The sequence below is a fragment of the Panicum hallii genome, chromosome 6 (assembly GCF_002211085.1).
Source record: "Panicum hallii strain FIL2 chromosome 6, PHallii_v3.1, whole genome shotgun sequence".
NCBI lineage: Eukaryota > Viridiplantae > Streptophyta > Magnoliopsida > Poales > Poaceae > Panicum > Panicum hallii.
In genome coordinates this window covers 40,845,580-40,861,673 of record NC_038047.1, presented here as the reverse complement: position 1 = coordinate 40,861,673, position 16,094 = coordinate 40,845,580, and the positions used below count along the sequence as shown (strand labels likewise).

Below are 16,094 nucleotides of genomic sequence, written 5' to 3'. Positions count from 1 at the left end.
CTAGTAGTTGTTTTGGTTTGTGGCTTCTTTATTTTGCTTCATTAAACACTTGGAAATCATGTAGATATTGCTAAAGCTATGAGATATTTCGATGCAACAAAACATGTAGCTAGTTTTTACTCACCATGGCATTGCTAAATTGCATTCGTTCTGTATCGTCATGGCGAACGAATGCGGCCAGACTCTTGCCCACTTTCCTCTAGTTGCCCCCAACCTCCGTGCATCCTCAACGCCATGATGAGTAGCTGTGCAAAATCTGGGGTCACCATCAAGAACTCAGACTCGATCACGATCGGATGCACGGATCGTATCAACATGCCACCCGACCTGTCCGTGTACCTGGACGTGCCGACCTTGCGTTCACTATCGAGCATGCCGGAGTAGTCTATCACGGGGGAGCTCCGCTCCCGTCGGCGAGCCGCCCGTGGGTGCTGCCACAGTGCCAATGTAAGCGCGTACGTACTGCATGAGAGCGCGGTGCCCCTAGCGTTGACAACTTACATGTACAAGTTCTCTCGTGCCAATATTCAGTTTCAAACTTTCAGCAAACTTCTATGCAAACCAGTTTAAATGACCAAGCTCCCTTCAACTTGCACGCCTAGCTATGTACAAGCTAGATGCCCCATTAAGGTTGAAGCATGTGAAAAGGAGCTTTTAACCTTCGCGGCACCACAATTCAAAAGTTGAGGAGTTAAAATCTAGTTCACCTTGATTACTAAATAGAACTTCAGCAAGCAAGGATAGACAAAAGCTCCCCGGATTCAGGGGATATAACTACAAATGCTAGACGCCTAATCCACCTGAGCTCGGACATACTTCACAAACCCGCCAACACACTACTGACTGGAGTCAATTTGAAGATTGGTACGATAACAAAGAGCATTGCCATCGCAGCTAGATTTCAGGGGCTCAATCAGGGCTAAATCTGAGATAGGTCAATGAACAAACATGGCAGCTTGACCTCTTTACACTGAAGCTTTAGTTGGCGACAAGCTGACAACCCAATTGGTCCCTTGGAACCCATCAGACAACTTGCATACTCACCGAGTCATTGCTCTCTGAATTACAGCTCCCAGCATTATCTACGATGCAGTAGATACAGGCATCATTCCTCGATAGTCCATCCTCGACAGGCCACTGCAACTTGTGCAGATAATGTTCAATCCTCAACAGACATCCTCTGATTCAGCAATACAGATGAACAAACAGCCGCTGCACCTCAAGGTTGCCATGAACCATTGTTGGGCATATTGTGACGACCAGACATCCTATCTTTGCATGCGGGGCAAATGAAGCCAAAAGAACCAGCCTGCTGTCCATCAACTGGGCCAAAATGATGGAACTGGCTGTTGCACCATATGCATACACATGTGACCATGCCTCCAGTAACCATCCTTGGCAAGGATGAATCCCATCCTAACTGGACTGAAGGTGGAGGGACACTTCCCATCTGTGGTGCATACCCCAACACTAGAGTTGGCTCCGATGTGCTCACAAAATTTTGAATGGGCATGTTTCCAAACTGTGACGATACAGCAGGATGTGCAGAATTTGGCCTGGATATGCTCCCAAACTGAGAGGATTCAACAGGAGCTGCAGAATTAGGCCGAGCCACACTCCCAAAAAACTGAGAAGGTTCAGGAGATACAGAATTAAGTCTGGCCATGCTCCCGAACTGAGAGGACTGAGCAGGAGGTACAGAATTAGGTCCAGCCATGCTCCTGAACTGAGAGGGCTGAGCATTAGGTACAGAATCAGGTCGACCCTCCCTCCCAAACTGAGAAGGTGCAGGAGTTATAGAATTAGGTTGAACCATGCTTGCAAATTGAGAGGATTCAGCAGAATGTAAATAATTAGGTCGAGCAATGCTCCCTAACTGAGAAGGCGCAGCGGGCACAGAATTTGGCCTGGCAAAGCCCCCAAACTGAGGGGTTCCAGAACTGTGGGGATTAGGTCCATCCATGCTCCCAAACTGTGGGGATCCAGTGGGTAGAGAATTATTCCTAGCATTGCTTCCAAGCTGAGGTGATCCAGTTGCAGCTGATCTAAACTCTCCATGGCTAGAAAATATCCGCTGCTTCTGGGCACCAAATCCAAGTTGCAAATCACACTGTTTAAGCAATTAGCAAACTATCACGTGGTTACTCAGTATTAAAGAAGCTCATTAATATTTATGAGACATAAATCACTCAATGCACTCTAATGATGTCAAGAAGAAAAGATCGATAAAAATATTGAACCAGAGCAAGTAAAGTTCTACACTAGAAAGGTAATCCTAATAAACAAGTTATAATAACAAGATCAGCCATCAACAAAACTTTTCATTGGTTAGACATATGGGGCACAAAGTCATAATGACTCACCAAAACAATAGGATCATAGATTAATAATTTTTACTAATATATATTCATATTTTGCAAATAGACAATCACGCTGTTCGGCTGGCTTTTTTTTGGCTGGTCTGGGCTGAAGCTGCTGCTGCCAGCAAAGAAGCTGCAGCCGTCCACCAGCCCGGCTGGCTGCTTCCAGCCGAGCACTGTAGCAGCTACATTAATATTTGGAGACGGCGAACAGCGAGGTTGCCCTGTCGACGGAGCCGCACCCGCGACGCCCCCACCCCCCTGCAGCTAGAGGCCGTCGAAGAAGGCGGTGTCGGAGGGCGGCAGACAGGTGGAGGGCCGCCGGGAGATCTGAGGGAGGCACGAGATTTGGAGACGGCCGGTGGGAGGCCCCGCGCCGGAGACGGCGGCCGCCGGGAGCCCGGTCCTCTGCCAGCGTGCTGGCCGGCTCCCCGGATCCCTACCGGCCGGCTGGACCCCGGGATGTCTCGAGCCTTGGTGTACACGATGGAGGAGGCGGTGGGGACGAGCAGCCCGCCGCCAGCTGGATCTAGCCGCTACAGGCTGCAGGGTGGACGGAGGGAGGCCGACGCCGGGAGCGGAGATGGCAGCGGAGAGTGGGCGAGAGGGAGAGCAAACCCTAGCTTCTGCGAGTGGGGAACGGAATGAGAGAGAGGGAGAGGAAAGGAGGAGGCGTGGCTGAATTTAGGCAGCCGAACGGCTGGGCCGATCAGCACAGCCGGAATCAGCCCAGCTGGCTGGAAAAAATAACAGCCAAACGGTGTGAATTAGTAATTAACTATACCACCAACTAATGTAGAACAAATGAATTTAGACTAAAGTGAAGGACACTAGGAAAAAGCAGAAATTCAATAAAAGGAGTAGATGCATTTTCAATGATAAACTAGAAGCCTGTTGAACAAAGTATGTTATCCAGATAATTGGCATGCTATGTTGACAAGTTGCAAAACACATGCCATCAGATTCGCAGCATCTATCAATATTTCTTTTTCTTTATAATCAAAATGCTTCTACTAATTAAAAGGCAATCCACGTAGCAAACAGCAACATCATTGTAAAGCCATATATAAGAAAAGAAATTAAAAAAAATAAAAAAGGGTATAATATCATCATGGCTCCACTAGATCTTAAAAATTATATATATATATTCAAAGTATTGTTAAAGAGCACAAGAGTTAAGAAAACCAAGATATCCAGTCAAGTTTACCTGATCTTGGGTTGTGCTGGTCAATGGAACATCGCCAACAGATTGAACCGTAGAGGACATGCCAGCAAAATTGGCCTGCGTAGACATAAGACCATTGACATTCCGGCTAGTTCTAGATGCAGCATGAGGGTCACAACCAGGAACACAATCATTATAATGGTTTTGCATCTCATTATTGGACTTCCCCTTCACCTCAAGCATAGGTACATTTGGTTCATTGTTATTGATGGGCCTATTGACAAATGGACCCTTCATGAAGTTGGCATCACCTCTGTTAGCCAAAGAGCCCTTCATGCAGTTGACGTCACTTCCACTTCCCTTGATAAAGTTACTGGCTGCCAGAGTGTTTGATTGTGGTAGTGAAGAACGGGTAGAAGAATTGGGTTTTATGTGAGTAAAGCTGTTATTGAATTGGGCAGAACCCCTGTCAGTGATACCACCGGTAAAGGTACCTCTATTATGAGCTTCATTACCAAACCCTGCTTCTTTACTTGTTCTGTTCTTCACATTATCCATCTGTTCCTTGGTATTGGACGTAAGTTCTTTACCACTGTTTTTTGTTTGCACTGGACGTGAAGCCAAATAATCAGCCTTAGTTGCCACAGGATAGACAGGTTCTGTGCCCAAATTCGCCTGATACACCGTGGTATTGTTCTTGTTGGCAAAATGGTTAGCTTTAACAGCACCGTGGTCGTGGCCATAAGGTCCATAACTTGGATCAAAGCATCTGGAGGCAACAGCAGAGGTTTTGTTCACTGTGCCAACAGAACTAGATATTTTATTGGTCGATCCAGAACAGGAAGATGTGCTAGACGCACCATCATTGTTATTAAAACTGCCACAAAAATATTTTGCAGTAACAGATGACCGATTAACTTCGTTAAGAGGAGCTGATGTTTCATTATTTGCACTAGCAATGGGGAAAGATATCGTATCCAGAGATGAATTAAGGTTGACATCTCTTGCTTTCACAGTGTGATTGTTAGCATGCTTTGGAGCAGCCATGCCATGATCAACAATCCGGTCCTGATAATGATTGGCTGTTCCAAAGGCAGTAGGTCTGGCAACATGGTAACTTCCCAGCTGACCATTAAAAAAAGTTACTCCAGCAAAGCCATTAGTGTTGCTCTCAGATTGATGACTGGTGTTTGAAGCTCTTTTTGGAATTGTTACATCAGCATGACCTGTATCACTTGGATACCTAGATACACTTGGAACATCTATAATGGGATGAATCTCTTCAGGTCTACTCTGAGCTTTATTTGTCCCAATGAAATTGTCTGAACAATTTTTACTAAATAGCTCAGTAACTGTGGAGTTATTGTCACCATGTTCATTTGAATGATTGTGGTGCTGAAAGCCTGCTTCACCATCAGAAACCTTGTTATTCTGTCCAGGTGATTCAGTCAACTCCTGAAGGGTAAATGAAACTTCTGCTAAGGAACCATTCATTACCCTTCCAGAAGTAGCCTTATCAAAGAATGCTTCAGGAGTCAGCCCTTGATACCTTGCATGAGATCCGACGTGGCCGAAGTACCGTGATTCCTCTTCGAAGGTCTTTTGACAAATAGGACATTCGAATTTTCCATCCTTTCCTACTACTGGCTCACCAAATTTACCAGTCCTGCGTCTCTTAGCACTCATTTCATGACATGAAAAATAGTGCTGTTCATATGCAGTTCGATCACAAAAGGTCAAATTGCATTTCTCGCAATTAAGAGAAGCAACTGGAAGTATATTTGGCTTGTCCACACCTGAACCAATTTGATCTTGAGAACCTAAAACCTGTCACATACTCCATAAATTAAAGGTGAACTAAAGTACACAAAATTAAGTTTTAAGCTTCCAACTTACATTATCAGCACCATTGTTAGCACATAAATAAATCTGTCCTGTGCTTTCATACTGATTAGTTACTGATTTGACCTCTGGATACCCAAGAAGTGACATAAGGTATGCAGAAACTTCCTTGCAAGTAGAAAATTGATTTCCCTTGGGGCTGGAGAGCATGGCATGCACATTTAGCTAGGTGAAAAATCATATAACAAAGCAGATACAAAACACCCAAATTGAAACGGCTTGCCATTTTTAAATGCATCAATCAAGCAGAACATAAAAAATACATATTGCAAAGCAGATATTTAACATCTCAGTTCCCAACCCGATTTTCCAAGCAACAAACACGAACAGTGTTATTGACTATTGTGCGAAACATCATAGCAACAAAGATAATGGTTTGAAAGTAGAAAATGTATAGGTTTACATCCAAATGAGGAGAAATACTCTCTAGCATTGTTACAAAAAAAATGGTAAACATAAAATATAGAGTGGTAAATCTGAGTGCATATGATGGGACATATTAGGAACATTATGATGATTGGAATGCTCACACGACCCTTTTTTTTCAAGGCCCTCTCACTAAACAGGTGTTGTCTGGACTGCATGTCAGTGAAAGAAACTAATGGCGTCACATTAGTCCATTAAAATCCATTATGTTCAAAACCTTAAAATTTCATAGACAACTATCAATTAACAAAAATCCAATGATCCTGATAAGCATCAACTAGACCATGGACCCATGGTCAGGTAGGTTGCTGTAGTGCACATAGTAGAGACTACGCAACCATTGAAGAGTACATAAAAAAAAAACCCTGCAAAGCACAGAATCAGAACATCGAGAAGGCATAAACACTGTTTCGTTAGTTAGACAACAGCGTTGGACGCTGCTATACACCGCCATGACAAGCACCAAGACTATCTTTGCACCAAAGAAAACCCAGGACTATACCTAGCATGCTTCTCAGTTCAGTGTTCTAATAACATTATTAACATCTAAAACATATCCCCATTCATGAAGAAGCTGACAGGATGACAAATATCAGGCTCTGTTAGGTGAACTAATTGCTCAAACAGAAGTTTCAATACCCAACAGTTTCCAAGGTTAAGCAGGAATAACTGATAGCATTAAGGCCCCGTTTGGATCCAAGTGCTAATGGGTGAAAGTGCTAAACTTTAGCACTAGCCCATCCAAACGGGAGTGCTAATGGAATGGGCTAAACTTTAGCCAAGACTCAAAAACTTTAGCATATGTATAAGTGCTAATATGTGCTAAAGTTTAGCACTCAACTTTAGCTCCTCCAAACAGGCCCTAAGTCTATGCACAACTCACCGTACACTACTACATCTCTGAATAAGTAAAGTAAACATCAAGGCAAGTGTTAAGGTTTTTACCTAATTCTAGCATAGTTCCATTCCAGATTGTAGAGAAAGAATCGCAGGGCAAAGTTGCAAACCTCACGTAGCTGAAGCAGTGCACCCAGAAGGTGCCCCCCTTCCGCTTGAGGCCGAGCTGCAGCCTCCACCCGCGAGGGAGGTGATCCCCAAAAAACGATGCATCCACATACTTCCTACGCTGCCTCTGGCTCAACCACTTCCCCGCCACGCTAGCGATGAACCCCTGCAGCTCGGTCTCCGAAGCCATCCCTGCCGTCCGCCTCCGCAGCTCCGCGTCGTACGGGTCCACCATTCCCGCAAGCCTCACCAGGTCAACGGAGACCCCCTTCGCGTTCGTCGTCTCCCGGTCAGGGTCGGGGGGCGGCGAAGGGGAGGAGGGCTCCGTTAGGGCTAGGGTTTGGGGCTCGGGAGGGGTCGGAAGCGAGGGGTCGTCGGGGACGAAGAGGCGGCGGAGGTGGCAGGCGACGAGGTCGCTGCGCGCGGTGGACGGCTGGGCGGAGGCGGGGCGGGCGGACGGGGACGACGACGAGGAGGCGGCGGCGGTGCCGAGGCGGAGGCGGGAGAAGGTCTGCTTCCTGGAGCCCGCGCTCTCGTTGAAGACGGCGCGGTCGATTGTGAGGGGCGGGAGCGGGTCGGCGTCGGGGCAGCTCCGCGGGGCGAGGGCGTGCGCGGAGGCGGCGGCTAGCGCGTCCAGGTCGGACTGCGAGAGCGTCCGGAGGTCCACCACGGGGAGCAGCTCCGTCGCCATTGGCTGCTAGGCCGGGCGGCGGGCGCGCGGATTCGAGCGGGGCGCGGCGGGCGGACGGCGCCGGCGGCGGAGGGGGACCGATCCGAGCGTGCCCCTCGCCGAGGAAACTGAAGCGGTGCGTCAGGTACTCAGGTTGGTTGGGTGTCCACACTGAAGACGGAGTTGCTTCTCGGGTGAGAGCAGGCGGCGTCCGCTGAATCCGGGAGTGGAAGACGACTTTTCAGCGCCGTTCGATGAGGGCGGCCATGCGGCGCTTGAAAATGGCGGGTCGTGGGCTTTTGTTGGGCTCAAGATGAAGTGCGTTTTTGTCTTATGGGTTGTGGTGTGGGGCATGGAGCCTCAGAGGCCGGGCCCAGGAGACGGGAGCTTGCTAGGCTTTGAGTTGGGCCGCAAAATTACGCGGTGCAGGCTGTGCACCGTAGAACCATCCGTTCGAGCATCCGTGACACGGGACGAACTACCGAGCTGATTAGAGGTATACCCAACCCGTGCAACACGTGCTACACGGCGCACGGTTCAGATGCTGCCTGTCGTAGCGGCCGTACCGCCCTGCCTCTGCCTGGCACGAGTCCGTGACTGCTCAAACGGTGAAATGCTCAACTAATAACGCAGCACTCGTGTCAAAGAGACAGACCCACTGGCCGGATGCAAGCTTTCAGGACAAGTGTGGGCGGCTGGCTGGCATGGCTACCTGAACAGTGAATACTAGAAGGCGCCCATGCCATCATTGGGGACCCGACCCGGCCGGTATGCTGTTCGCATGTGCCTCTTGTGCAATCTTGACCACCCGTGCCATGATTGTTCCCAAGCACCGTCCGACATTTGCAATAAGTTGGTTGACGAGATACTCTCTTGCACTCATCGTTTCTCTTGTACTTAAAAAAAACGTGATACTACAGCGTTAGAAGATCAAGCAGCGTTAGGGAAAACAAAGCTGCTAACTTGTGTGAGCAGTGCGCTGCGGGCACAATGAATGCCATTACTATTCACTTCCTCAGGGCTATTGATGATCCCCTGGACCACGCGCACCGGCACACATACTACCCGACATGTGTACATGATGAAACCCCCGACCGCTAGATTCTAAAGACAACGAAGAGAGAACAAGCGAAAGAGGAAGGAGAGTGAACCCTGGGAAAATCTCGCTGCGTGGGTGGGAGCGCCGCCGACGCACGGGCGATCGACGGAGGACGTGCAAAATTCCTCGTCGGATACAATGATTTTTTTTTACCGTGTCACGATCACGGGGTCGATCTCTGTTTGAATCCTGGCCTGACGCACCGTCCGCGGCCGGCCGGCCATTGCAGCCGCGCGCGCGGGTCGTCGTCGTCGGTCAGGGCTCGTACAGGCGGTCGCGGCACTGGCACTTCCACCCGACGGGCTTGTAGTTGGAGAGCGTGGCGACCTCGTCGTCCGCGCCGCGCGCCCGGCGGGTCCGCGGCCGCGCGGCGGCGGCGGACGACGGCCCGGACGGCCCCGTCGACAGCGTGGGCACCTGCACGGCCGTGCACGGGCTGCACTCGTAGCACTTGCCGCGGCAGCTCGGCGGGCTCGACCCCAGCCGCACCTTCTCCTCCCCCGCAGCCGCCGCCCCGCCGCCGCCCTGCACCACCGACAACGCCACGTTACGCCGAGCCACGAAAAGACGCGAGAAAACTGTGGCAACAAGTGAGATCGATCGGTGCGCGCGCGCGGCACGGCACGAGCACAGCACGTACCTGCAGAGGAGTGGGAGGCTGCAGGCTTCGGAGGCAGGCGGCTTGGTGGATCAGGCCGAGAAGGGCGAGCAAGAACACGGCGCCCGTGAGGAAGGCGCGCGCGGCTGATGATGCCGGCCTCATGGCCGAAGAACCTGGCTGTCTAGAGCAGCGGCGAGCGCGTGGGCGTGGGCGTGTGTTCGTGCTCGTGCTCGCTCGCTCATTCACTCACGCCTGCGATTCCGGCGTGTGGAATAAAAGAGAGGATGGCGACGCCTACTTATAGCAAGAACCACTTGAGCTTTCGAAGCTGCGGCCTGGCTCGAGAAGGCGAACGCTGAACAGTGTCACAGTGAGTGAGCTAGCTACTGAGCTGCCATTGCCCGTGGGCAGAGAGAGTGATGGCTGATGAGGTAAGGGTCAAAGGAAGCCCAACCGGAGGGGAGGGGAGAAAAAGGGAACATGAGCAAGAGCAAGACGGATGGCACTCTAGTCTACCCAAACCATGCCAACGTAGGCACAATTTTCCAGGACGTCTCCCGTCGCCTTTGGTTGCTCTAGATTTCGAGATCTCCCGGTCTAACCCCCCTGACACCATTTCCCCCTACGCATCAAGCAAAGTGAGGTGAAGGTGGGATCAGATCTCTGACCGTGCCAGGCAACCCAGGAGGCCACTGGGCACTGGCCACGGGCCAGGAATACAGTAGTAGCAGCAGTACCCAGTGCTGCCGCAGCCGAAGCAGCCGGCCGGCGGTACGGACGGAGCCGCGGGCCTGGCGGTCGCCGCAGTAACAGTAGAGCAAGGGAGCTGTGCCGTTCCTGTGGTGTAGCGCTCCAGTTTTACTGCCGTTCACCAGTCGCCGCGTTGGCGCCGTCCCAGTAACTGGCTGCCACATGGGGGGCACGGCGCCCGGGGCCTCGACGCCTTTTGACCGGCTCGCCATTCGCCGGAGACCGGAGCCAGCCAGCCAGCGAACGAGAACCCAGATCCAATTTCCACTCGCTCCTGACACATGCCATTGATCGAGTTCACGTCATCATCCTAAAGACGCTTGTCAGTGCAGCCCAATGCGGGTCTTGACTCATCAGCTGTCGAGGGTCCAGGAACATCTACCATGGCCACTGTTGGTGAGAAGCCATGAAGCATCTCTGTTCTGCTAGAATGGATGCATTTTGCATTCGATTGGACTGTAGAGATCCACATGTTGTTTGCTAGATGTTTGGTTGCTAGAAGGTCAAACACCCACCAAGAACTTTGCGCAAAAGAAAGCATTGGTCTACATATCTTGCTAGGTGATTAGTTCTAGGATCTGTTCTCCTTTTGTTCCACGAAAGTTTCTCCAGCGTGTAATGCAGAGAGGTGATGTAACGCAGTATGCAGAGAGACAGGTGAAAGACCAAGAGGCATGTAGGCGCCTTTGGGCTCTGGCCTCCTCCCCTGGTTTGGATGAAAAGATGGCTGCTGTTGAACAAGGACACCAATAAACATCAGGCTCTATTACACTGTTCGAATACAGTATATAGCCAGGCATTGGCAACGGGGCAGGTGCTGACAGTAGGAAGAGTATTGCAGTCTGTTGCAGTAGCTATGCCGAATCTACTGTACCCGACTTATGTATGAGTTGAGTCTGCATCCATTGACCACAAGCCTCGGCTTGTCCAGAAACAGTCTCCTACAGACGAATCTTGGGGGATTTCTGCAGCACTCCTGAGTCCCGAGTCCTGAATACCCCTTTCTTTGTTGGGACATACCTCTGTATTAGCAGTTTAGCACATGTTGAACAAGGATGATACTAGCACGGTCACATGAAGGCACTGTACTCAAGGCTAAGCATCAGTATGTATGTAGGTCTGAGTCTGGCAGAACACTCTTGCTGGAGCTAGACAACATCATTTGTGACTGAGCAGTCATGAACTGGATCTTCTCACCACAAGGGATAAAAGGCTGCATTTCTTCCTACTGAGAAAGAAGCGTGGACACCATGCCATGATTGCATACCCCTCCAGCACCCCAAATGATACAGGACGCGAAGCAAGTACTCGTATGATGCTGTTCGAGATTCTTTCAGCCCATAGATTGACTGAGCATTTGCCCTCACAGTGTTCATCAATCAGACGATATCAAATATGGTTGAATTACCTGGACAAATCCATGTCAGTGTCCAAATCAGCCACCAGAGAGTGGCCCCGGAAACAGCACTGTGCTGGTGCCCTTTGTATTTTTCCTCTGTTCACCTCCCCTGCATGATCTGGTCAGAAGCTCAAGGGGTATCCGGGTATGGCTAGTCAAGCGAGAGTGGTCCAGACTGGAGCAAGCCTCCAGTTATTAGGCTGGTGGAAGAGCCGACCAATGCATCAATGGCGTTTGGACAGAGACAATCCAAAGTCTGTACGAATACTAGACAAGTAGTAGTCCACCATCTAGAGCTAGACTCTTGCATGGTGATTGGCCAGCTTGGCCTGGATGGCTGGATGGGGACTAAAGCAAACAACACAAAACAAGCTTTAGGATGTGATTGATCAAATTTTGCAAAACCGTCAATCATTATGTTTGAAACTACTGAGTACATTATCACTAGATTCATCATGGAAGTGCTTTCATAGCATGCCAATTTAACTAAGTTATGCCAACACAAAAGACATAGAAACTAATAGCAAAAAAATGTCTTGAATATCTTAAGGTCCCCTTTGGAACTACGATTTATACAGGAATTTCATAAAATTTGAATCCTAGAGAATTTCCCTATGTGACCCTTCAAAACAAAGGATTGGCCATCCTAAAATCCAATAAAATTCATATGCAATGGCTCAATCACTAGGACTTCTAGAGGAAATTTAACTTGAGGACTTGAGGCCCAACCTCTTGAAAACTGTGTCTATCTCTCTCTCTGCAAAGTCGTGTTTCCCTGGGTCACATCCAAATGCTCTAATGAAAATTTCCTGCGTTCTCAATTCCAGCTAATTCTAATCCTTTGTTTTTCCTATTCCTACATCTCGAGATCCTACGTTCCAAAGGAACCCTTTGGAACTCTAAAAGATGGAGCACCAGAGGGAGAGGGAGTACATTGTACTACTGCAAATATTTATGTTAGTCATTATTTACAAACAGCACATAGAAGCAAACACCACCACTATAAGTTTGCCAGTACAGTGATAACATTGTCATAAAAATGAAGAGTAGGATACCTTGGTGATCTCATTTGTTCTGATTGGTGATTACTTACAAGTTACAAATACTTCATGTGTTTTAGATAAAACCTGTTCAAAGCCTTTTACGGCAAATCAGAAAGTCTTTCTCTGATGATAGCCTTTGCTTCAGCAACCATCCTTTGGACAACTTCACCAGCTGGTATGATCTCCGTAATTAGCCCAACACCCTGACCCGCATACATGACCATGCTACTGACATGACCTGTCGCCGTCGCGTTTGGAGCAGCACCAGCAAACCGATGAATATCATTGCGCTGCAACCAAAAATTTCTGTTTAGTTGCCATTCTCTGTTTGAGATACATATAGTACAAAAGTGTGCGGAAGTTTTCAGTGAAGGAATTAGTATACAGAGATTCATCATATGCAAATTTCAAAAGTATCAACTTTCGGCTTCCATTAATCTATTTTGGTTCAAAGGAAAAGCAAATAGATTAAATTTTCACCATGTCCAAGGTATATTTGGCATAATGATGCTCATCCCACAAAAATATAACATAGAGAACTCCTTTTTTGACAAAGAACTAAAAGGAGGACGTTTTGGGGGTGTACCAATGTATCATATTCAGTAAGTACGACTCTGCAAACTACTGTGGTCATTTATGGCTGCCAGAGTTCCAAATCCAAATTCTTATTGGTAGCGTCTTGCAAAAGACGGCAGTTCTTCTACGGGTAAAACTTGTACTATGCTTTTTTTTCCTTATAAGTGCTGAATTTCCACACTTTTGTCCACGATTCTATCAAGAGGGCAAGCTAGAGCTACTGTCAAACTGTAGGAAGGATAGATTGCATATGAATCGTGGGTGGTATTGCAGTGAGCCTCGAGGGCAAATATATAGGGGTACAAGAGTTGGAGGGCAAGAAACCTCCACGAGATATTTCCTATACCAAATATACTCTAACACAAACAACTTCATGGGCCCAACTATATGGATCATGTATTTTGTTTCCAACAAGACTAATAGGGTTCTAACGTCTTAACTATCGGTGTGCTATAGTTCTGGTTACTGTTTAAGCCTCAACAATTTGAAACAATTTGGGCATATGGCAGAACAAGTGAAAAAGAAAATGCAACTTGTCCTACCTAAAATGGGTGAAAACAATTGAAGACAAATCAAATATTCAGATAGATACCACGCCATGGATGATAGACTGCCCAATGATGGGTTGATTTTCCTCTGTTTCCTGATCTGGGAGATTCTTCCACCCAGAATAGAAAGGTGTTTCCAGGATACGGTGTGGAGCATAAGACCATCTAGCACGCCCGAACACATTTGTGTAGTCTGTCCGACTCATCTCAATTAGATTTTCCTTATAAATAGGATGTGCAAAGCTTTCCTCAGTAGCCAGGAACCTGAATGTTCAAGGAACGATGTAATGTGATCATAAACTATGCAAATTACAAAGTAAAGGCCCAGCTTTGATATATCCCCATATGAAAGCACGAGTGACCAAGAGAATACCTTGTTCCTAAGCATACACCTTGAGCACCAAGTGCCAATGCAGCAACATAACCACGGCCGTCTACAATTCCCCCAGCAGCGATAACTGGAATGCCAGAGTCCGAAACAAGATCCACTACTCTTGGCAACAGTGGGAATAGTCCTTCCTGTTTTTTTTCCAAAAAGAAGCTGATTGAGAGAACATTCATGTAAAAAGACATTTAAAGGACACAACTGTGAGTGCATGTTACGCTACTAGAGATGAGACCAAATGGGGGCCTTAAGCTGAATCAAGCCTGTATATATTACTTTTTACTGAAATACGCATAGGTAGCAAAATGCTGCTCTGCATTCTGCAGGAAAGCAATTCATAGTTTGGTAGATATTCTAAATGCACAAATGGGCAAATGGCTGCATATGTTGATGGGTCATGTGCTTACTGAAAGATTGCCCAACAGTATTTCAACAAAGTAGAAACTAGAAACCTGATGGGAATACTGGTTTACATTTACCTGACCAATTACATGACCCCCTGCCTCACGGCCCTGAATAATGATTCCATCTACACCGGCTTCTTTAGCTTTCGCTGCCTCCTCAAGACTGCCGACCTGTTAATATACAAGAAAGTCTAAGTTCAAGAAGCAATCCATCAAAACAATGTCAAGAATTACACGAACTGGGCTTCTCATGTCACCACCATCAAACACCAAATGCACCTCTGTAGTCTCAAACAAAAACCAAAGATTACTGGATGGTTATCAATGACATTTACCTTACAAAATGTTGCCAAAACTTGGCATAGCCTAGTATGATCATCAAATTGGTAGCTCAATATTAGACACTTCTTGTAAGAAAAGTATTACAAAGTACTACCTCCTTCCTTTTTATATATGATGTTGGATAGTTCAAAAGGGAAGAAGGGAGCAAACAGCAGGAGAAGCTTGTCAAATTTCAACGACTAACCCTTGCAGAGCAGTAAGGGCCTTGCCAGTTACCAGTATACCACAGATCATCAAATCACGTGGCAGTAGCTACTGTGGATTGAAACATTTTCGTTGAAGTTGTTGATCAGGAGCATTTGTTTTATTTATATAAGAATCACATCGGTCAAACTTAAGAGTATCACGTATGTGATCGAGGGTTAACTGCTTCCATTTCATAGAAGAAATCATGTATACATTTGAAATATAATCAGCCCGTTGTTGATTTGATAAATGGGAAATTTCACTACAAATTAGACACAAAAGCATGAATGCGTGATGACTCCTTTCCAAAAGATGAAGACAGGCCAGCTTCATTTGCAAAGATTTCCTATGATATTAGGTCTACTGTATCACTATTTGCAGTTTGAGGTATTAACTTTTGCTACTGTGTGCTTTGAACATTTTAAGTGGGCAATCCAATGCTAACCCCGTGCTACGTGCCTCCATTGGAACAAACACTTGCATAACAGCAAGTAAATAAGAGATCTGGCGTTTGTTGGCGCTCACCTGATGCATGACCTTGACGCCTGCGCGGTGCGCCTCTTCGACCCGCTCCCTCGGGAACTCGCCCCAGTACACCTGCAGCACGGCGAGCTTCTCCTCCAGCACGACCGTCAGGTTCTCATCGTACGGGAACGGCAGCACAATGGCCGCCCCGAACGGCTTCGACGTCAGGCTCCTGGTCTTCCGTATCAGCTCTCTCACGTAATCCGGCGCCGGCTGCAGTCAGCGACGTCGCCAGGGATCAGCCGGGACAACACAGGAAACGTAACAAATTAAAGATAAGGAGAGGAAGAGGTGCGTACAAAGTCGGGGAGGCGGATAAGGCCGATGGCGCCGGCATTGGCGACGGCGGCGGCGAGCTCGGGGCCCGAGATGTCAGGGCCGAGCGGCGCCTGCACGATGCCGTAGTCGAAGCCAAGGACGCCCCTCCACCCGGACCCCATCTAGTTGCGAGTTCACAGCGCACAGCTGCCGAACTCTGACGGCCGATAGAACCAGGCTGCGTGCCGGTTCGTTCGAAAGCTGCGAGATGATTGGATGCGGCGGCTGCGGCGAGTGGCTGGGGTTAAAGTTAGGCGAAGCGCGGTCGGGTCGCGGCCTCATGGGGGGCCCGCACGGCGGAGACAGGTCGCTGTAGCGGTGTAGCCCAACGGCGACGGCAGCTGCGGCCGCCCGACTGCCCGAGCCCGTCCACGCCGCTCGGCATCATGG

General features: G+C 48.3%; 3 protein-coding genes across 6 annotated transcripts; all 3 read right to left on the bottom strand.

The window, feature by feature from the left end:
- Positions 1-565: 565 nt before the first annotated feature.
- On the bottom strand, positions 566-7,831 carry LOC112896307. 3 transcript variants are annotated; one of them, XM_025964237.1, is made up of 4 exons: positions 6,861-7,794; positions 5,422-5,566; positions 3,568-5,352; positions 566-2,110 (listed from the first exon to the last, which is right to left on the bottom strand). In XM_025964237.1, exons 1-4 carry the CDS (start codon positions 7,547-7,549, stop codon positions 1,220-1,222), a joined length of 3,510 nt encoding a protein of 1,169 aa, XP_025820022.1. In that variant the 5' UTR covers positions 7,550-7,794; the 3' UTR covers positions 566-1,219. The 3 variants fall into 3 exon arrangements, with proteins under 3 accessions (XP_025820022.1, XP_025820023.1, XP_025820025.1); XM_025964238.1 differs by lacking the exon at positions 566-2,110 and adding an exon at positions 2,131-3,097 and having other exon boundaries at positions 6,861-7,831; XM_025964240.1 differs by lacking the exon at positions 566-2,110 and adding an exon at positions 2,131-2,986 and having other exon boundaries at positions 6,861-7,829.
- Positions 7,832-8,422: 591 nt separating this feature from the next.
- Positions 8,423-9,833, bottom strand: LOC112897753 (EPIDERMAL PATTERNING FACTOR-like protein 1). The gene is made up of 2 exons (XM_025966144.1): positions 9,268-9,833; positions 8,423-9,152 (listed from the first exon to the last, which is right to left on the bottom strand). Exons 1-2 carry the CDS (start codon positions 9,388-9,390, stop codon positions 8,883-8,885), a joined length of 393 nt encoding a protein of 130 aa, XP_025821929.1. The 5' UTR covers positions 9,391-9,833; the 3' UTR covers positions 8,423-8,882.
- A 2,478-nt stretch (positions 9,834-12,311) lies between these two features.
- LOC112897083 (nitronate monooxygenase-like) lies at positions 12,312-16,055 on the bottom strand. Of its 2 annotated transcripts, none has more exons than XM_025965279.1 (6): positions 15,686-16,052; positions 15,387-15,599; positions 14,409-14,504; positions 13,918-14,063; positions 13,589-13,808; positions 12,312-12,710 (listed from the first exon to the last, which is right to left on the bottom strand). In XM_025965279.1, the coding sequence occupies exons 1-6, from the start codon at positions 15,824-15,826 to the stop codon at positions 12,519-12,521; spliced, it is 1,008 nt and encodes a 335-aa protein (XP_025821064.1). In that variant the 5' UTR covers positions 15,827-16,052; the 3' UTR covers positions 12,312-12,518. The 2 variants fall into 2 exon arrangements, with proteins under 2 accessions (XP_025821064.1, XP_025821065.1); XM_025965280.1 differs by having other exon boundaries at positions 12,574-12,710; positions 13,539-13,808; positions 15,686-16,055.
- Positions 16,056-16,094: the final 39 nt, after the last annotated feature.